The 6,232-nt window shown below is 43.4% G+C and overlaps 1 protein-coding gene across 1 annotated transcript; it reads right to left on the bottom strand.

Moving 5' to 3' along the window:
• Positions 1–2,530: 2,530 nt before the first annotated feature.
• On the bottom strand, positions 2,531–5,866 carry MRPS17 (mitochondrial ribosomal protein S17). Its single transcript, XM_019632141.1, has 3 exons — positions 5,774–5,866; positions 4,999–5,140; positions 2,531–3,512 (listed from the first exon to the last, which is right to left on the bottom strand). Exons 2-3 carry the CDS (start codon positions 5,119–5,121, stop codon positions 3,243–3,245), a joined length of 393 nt encoding a protein of 130 aa, XP_019487686.1. The 5' UTR covers positions 5,122–5,140; positions 5,774–5,866; the 3' UTR covers positions 2,531–3,242.
• Positions 5,867–6,232: the final 366 nt, after the last annotated feature.

The raw sequence follows: 6,232 nt of genomic DNA, 5'->3' as shown, positions 1-6,232 counted from the left end.
CGCGGCCGCTGCCGCCAGGGGGGTCAGGGCGCGCGCTGCGGCGGCTGAGTGAAAAGTGCGTCCCGGCGGGGGGAGGCCCTGCAGACGCGCGAAAGGAGCCGGAAGCCGTAGTTTCAAGACAATAACCTCCAGCGGAAGGTGGGGGTGCCCGGAATAGGGTACACGAAAGGAACATGGGCAAGGCTTGAATGTACATGGAAAGATTCACAAGAAAAGAGTTAACAATGTTGCTAGGGGAATGCAGGGCCTCAGGGGCAAAGCTGGGAGGCAGGCTTCTGAACCCTGAATACCTTTTGAATTTTGTACCATGTAAATATATTGCCTTTTCGACATAAGTAAACACATATATACACTTTAATGAAAACGTTTTGGATGAAAACATACTCAAGTTCCCGCATAGGCTCAGAACTACAGTGTTCCTGTTCATTTTAGCTCCGGTGGGCAAGGCACTATCCCCATTTCTGCCCTCAAGCAGTCCTAGTCTAGTGGGGTAGAATGTGAAATGGTTGCATCAAGTATGTCAAGTTTTGACATGGAGGGGTTCACAAGACGGGAAGGGAGCACAGACCGGAGAGCATGTGTCTGTGAAGCGGAGGATAGACACCTAGGCTGACACGACAGCGCAGTCCCAAGGGAAGAGGAGTTGACCAGTGGAAGAAGGGAGGGTATTTTCCACCAGCAGAGGAAACTACTTAAAGGCGTGGATCAGGATGGCACTGTTTGGGGAAAATGTATCCTGCTGTAAGATAGAAGAGCCACAAATGTAACCCTGAAAACTGCAACCAAGACAAAGGGGCAGAAAGGGGCAGAAGTCAGGAGTAGCTGAGGCCCAACCCCTAAAGAGAAGAAAGCATTTCAAGGCCAGTGTGTCTTCAGAAGCCATGAGGAAAATGCCCTCAGGACTGGGTAGCTGGGAGGTTTCGGTTACCCAGGCAAGTCTGTGTAGGAGGGGTGGGGGCAGGAACTGGGTGGGCTTGTGGACTGAGGGCTTCTCTGGAGCTGGTGATCTTGAAGGTGAAGGAAGCATGGGGGCTTGGGGGTGCAGTTTTCTGACTGGGCAATGTTTGAACACCTAAATATGGCAAGGAGCCACCAGGGAGGGCAGAAATAGATCCTGTAGATGGAGGAGTGGTAACAAGGATTTGCCCCAGACCAGGGACATGCATCTGTCTCTTAAAGGCCAGTGGAAAGGAGGCCAAGGGACTCAGGGGCAGGAGGCTAGAAGCTGTGTGGCTGAGAGTCCCTGATCTCAACTGGCTTATGCTTGTGAAGCTGTAGAGGCTGGATGGACCCCAAAGGGAGGCTGAAGTGAGCTCCGTCCCCCGCCCGGGGTGAAAAGGACATGTCCCAGTCCTGCACAGGGGGAGGCAGGGCCTCTTGAAGCCAGTGATGTCAATATGCCCTTGTGACTTTCTCACATATCTCCCCAATTTCTCAGCTGTATTTCAGGAGACAAATGCTTTCAAATCTATTTTCCTGAAATAGACATTTCTTTGCTGACCTTGCTTTTGTGTTGTTTAGTATTAGGCCACTCATTCTGCATTTTTTTCTCCACTATCGTTTTGCTCTGGAGTTACATTAACCCAATGCTTTTTGCTGAAGGAGGTACTCTTATTTCACAGGTGTGTGGCTTAGGTTACTCAACACCATAGAATAAATATGGGGCATCTTCCTGAAGCATAATTTTTACACCAAGCTTTTCAAAAAATGTAAGATAAAAATGATACATTAGAGTATATGCAAACATTTAAAATATTTGAGCTTTTAGAGGTGGCTTGGACAGGTGTCCCGATCCTTTCAGAATAACTGATACCACATAGCCCACCTGCCAGAGACCTAGAGAGTCTTAAATGCTTCCCTTTCACTCACCCTCTCTGGCACCAAGCCCTGAGAGATTTACTTTGGAACATCACCTATCCAACCACTTTTCATCTTCCCTGCCCAACTCAGTTTATGTCTTAGGACTAGTCTTTGAATAGGTACACTGTCTCCCTACCTCTAATCTTTCTCCTTCCAATCTGTTGTCTATACTGATGCTATTACTTGTGTTGAAATGTGAATCTAATTATAAATTTTAAATAAGCCACCACCACTTACTCCTATTTCTCTACCTGATTTCCACCCTTGTTCAAAATGTCCCAGCAATCCTCACCAGCTTCCAGAACCCCTTGGTTATGCTTTCTCTTACCTGAAGGACTTTATACTCCCTTCACTCTGCCTGCAATGCCCTTTCCACAACCCTCATCTATTGGCCTGGAGACTTTTCTTTTAAGATTCAGTTCTAACACCAAATATCGCTTCAAAAAAATTACCCTAATTTCCTCCCATCCAAGTGCTTCTCTGTTTGCCATGAAGCACCTGTGTATACCTCCCCCACTGGATTGAGCCCTGAGAGGGTGGGCAGTACCTATGGTCATTGTTAAAACCCTATACTTGTATAATACACATATTAGTTGAGGTTGAAATATGCTCCAAATCTCTTTCTAGGAGCCAGAAAACTGAAATATATAACTCAATGTTTACGCAGGTCAAAATTTAAGTATTCACAGTTTATTAATAGACAGCAATAAAACTCTGAAACTCTCCAATTCAAATGCACATGTGAGAAGTTCTATGACTTCATCAATGTATCAGATTTTAAGAACTCACTCCTATTTAATGTAGCCTAGGATACAGGATTAAAAAAATAACAAAGAATTTTAAAGTTTTATTTTCTTATTAATTAGACTTTAATCTGATATTTAATTACAGGCTTTAATCTGATATAGTCTGACCCCAAGCATGCTGATTATTTCCATTTGGAACTGGTTAAATCAGAGAAAAAAATTAAATTAATTTTGAGTACATACCATCAAGAATAGTCACTTAATGTGAACTTATCTGTTTATATCTAAAGGATTTCTTCTCCCAAAATAAAGATTCTAAGATAAATTCAAGATTCCTTTGAATGAAAAAAAAAAAAAAGAAAAAACACATCTAAAACAGTGAGCTTAAAAAATAATGCAGCAGGTTGTTAGGCACACTTAGTGTAACAGGAAAGTATGTTCATTGAAAAGGAAATTTGAAACATGACCATAAACCTTCATGGAAAATTATAACAAACGCTTTATTCATTTACTTTTCACTATTTCACAAATACCAGAAGATAAATTGGTCAGTTTGTGATGAAACTTAGAAAAATATCTTTTTCCTTAAAGCAAACTCATAAATCTTTCCCTTTGGCTTCTATTTCTAATCCTCCTTCATTGTTCTGAAGAGATAATGAGTTTTTCCAGGTTTTTGGTTAGGTGGGTGGTTTCCAAACTAACTGGATTCTTCAGGTAGGTAGTTCCTGCACAGGGTTTTCCCGTCACTGGATCTATGACTTGTCCAACTTTGAAAATGATCTCAGCCAGCTCATGTTTCACATGTTTCGTTCGTGGAACAGGTAAAGCTTTAAGAAGTACAATATCCCCAACTGTGCACTTTTGAAGAGCATCGTGAGCAAAGTAGGTTTTTCGTTTATTAAAATACTGTTGAGAGAATGAGGTACAAATCAGTAGTTTCCATCTGTGATCTGGCAATGCAGTACAGAATATGAAAAAGTAATGCACAGAAAACAAGCTAGAATTTGGGGAAAAAACTGTAACATGCTGAAGGAGGTTTCCAATACACCAATTAGCTGGTTAATTTCTGGAAAACAGCAATGACTTTTCCAGAGCTGATCCCATCCCTGAGCTCTCCAGTCTATTACCTTCAGAACTCTTACTCTTATCAATGATCATGCTTCCCTACAATATTTAAATTCTTCCCAGTAGAGCATTCTCTCCAGCCTACAAACATGCTACTCTCACCACTAGCAGTGTGATTTAGGACAAGTCACTTAACAACTCCAAACTCCACCATAAAATGAAGCTCCAATATCTGTAACTCTAAAGTTATCAAGAGAATGAAACATTATAATGTCCATAAAGCACTCAGCTCTGTGCCTGGCTCAAAGTATTGCAAAAAGCCACAAATAATAACTAGAATCATCTATTCCTCAAAACAACCCTGCCACAGTAGGCATTCCCATTTACAGATAAGAAAAACAGGCTCAGGGAGGTTACGTAATGTGCATAGCTGGAAAACAACAGTCAGTATTCACACTAAGATCGTCTAATTCAAAGGCCAATGATCATGCCATCATGTTTCATCATGTTTTTTGATCCCCAATAACAACCAGCATTTCTACCATCCTGTGTGCCCACCCCTGAATACAGAAATATCCTTGGCACTTCCCTTCCCTCCCTTACACATCTAACAAATCAAGGACTGTATTCCTTTTTTCTGAAATCTACTTTTCCCACTACATCCCCATTGCTCCAAGGACCGTTCGAGTCCTTATCATTTTCATCCTAGACTTTTGTAATAGCCTCCTAACCTATTTCCTTGCCTTCAATCCTCATCCCTACCCATCTCCAAGTCTGTCTTTCCTTTGTTTGTAAGATGAAATCCAAAATACAACATAAAATACCCTTCTCAGTGCAGCTCTGATTGTTCTTGCACTTATTCAAGTGCCTTAGTGCCAGGAACACCTGCTGTTCCTGTAGGACGTCATTCACTTTCATGGATAAAAGAACTTCTGCAAACTTCTCATCACGGCCAGAATGACTTTCCCAACCTGGTCCTCTGGATAAAATCCTTTTTGAGATTCAGCTCAAATGGCTAATTGAGGATGCTCTCCTTCAACAACCTGGGAAGAATGAGGTGTCCCGCTCTTTGCTCCCACAATGCATTTATTGCACATAAAAAGACTACAGCACTTATCAGATTGAATTGAAATGAACTCTGCATGTCCCTAGAATGTGAATACAAATCATGCTTAATTCACTTTTGTTACACCCACGGACCAGGACAGTACCTGGTTTGCAGCAGACGCTCAATGCATTTTGACTGATAGGGAAGTGTTTTTCTGCTCAGAACGCAGAACCTGATGGTGATTTATCAATGCCAACTAAAAACAGGGATGTTTCTCACCTTTAATAAATAAGGATCCAGAACAAGTCTGGTCACTCTCACTTTAGCAGTTTTTTGCATTGCTGTCCCAATCACCTTCCCCACAATCCATTTGGCGTGGACAGATGAACGAGCAATTGACATTTCAGGTGGCTTTAGTCACCTGAAAAACAAATTTCAAAGTTTAATATTCTGGTGGTTATTGACTTGCCAAATGAATTTTGTCACTAGTACTGCCGAAGTTAAGAGACAGTTTTTGTTGTCCTTTTGGAGTCACCACTTCAGAGATGCTTACGTTTCCCTATCTCCTTAACTACCCAACCTCCCATCCTTACACTGTTTGCAAAGCTGTAATTCTAACCCCTCTAAGCCTCAGTTACCCCCTCTGCAAAATAAGAATAACAGGGCCCATTCACAGGAGTGCTTCGAGCATTTAACTTGTAAGCGCTCAAAAGGGCGAATAAAAACGCTGGTGTTCCTTATTTCTTTTCATCCCGCTGGGCTGCCTCTCCCAAGGCTAAAGGCTCGGCTACTGGCGGAGCTCAAGGCCTAGGGGAACCGGCAGGGATGTCCGCCCCAGTGAGGGAGACCTTGCCGTAGGGCTGCTTTCGAGGTTAGTAATACTGAGTCCATCCCGCTCGGCCTGGGGAAGGTGGATGTGTGGGGGGGTGATTGATCACTCCACCACGTACAACATCGAGGTCAGGCGACTCCACTCTGCCTGATGACTGTAACAAGTTGGCGCCTCAGACCCCATATACTCTCCATGCTGCTGCCGCGCCTAGCCCACACTCACCTCCAGCTCCACTATTGCGGCGCACGCCTCACGGAGTACCGGTCGCAATGCGGTGGCGTCACGCCGCACGCAGGTCGCTCCGCCCCTTTCATTGGCCGCGGGTTCCTTCAGTTCTGGGCGGGGTTAAAGGCATGACTCCGCCCACTCCCCTTTAAAACAAATAGCGTACAGTGGGTTTCCCGGGGACTTTAGTCCTCTCTTCCCCCGCTCACGGAGACAAGAATGTGGGGAATTCTGGCCTTTCCTTTTCCTATTCCATTTGGCTTCCTCTTCTTCTGTTGAGCTCCCAGGCATTGGACGATGCCTTCCAAATCAAAGGAATTCATTAATTCATGAAACACTGAAACATCTGACATTGCTAAATACTGAGACTTCAATACTTAAGCATTTCTACCCCCACAGCTGCTTTTAAGATAAACGTTTGTAGATTTTTTTAAATTTTATGTGTTATTTCTCAAT

Source organism: Hipposideros armiger, unplaced genomic scaffold (assembly GCF_001890085.2).
Source record: "Hipposideros armiger isolate ML-2016 unplaced genomic scaffold, ASM189008v1 scaffold_1083, whole genome shotgun sequence".
Taxonomy (NCBI): domain Eukaryota; kingdom Metazoa; phylum Chordata; class Mammalia; order Chiroptera; family Hipposideridae; genus Hipposideros; species Hipposideros armiger.
This window is presented reverse-complemented; position numbering and strand designations above follow the sequence as displayed.

Bases quoted from the DNA above. Each gene is read 5' to 3' on its own strand.
- MRPS17 (XM_019632141.1), bottom strand. From the start codon at position 5,121: ATGTCAATTGCTCGTTCATCTGTCCACGCCAAATGGATTGTGGGGAAG. The intron at 3,513-4,998 runs GTGAGAAACATC...TTCTCTCAACAG, and splicing joins TGGATCCTTATTTATTAAAG to TATTTTAATAAACGAAAAAC.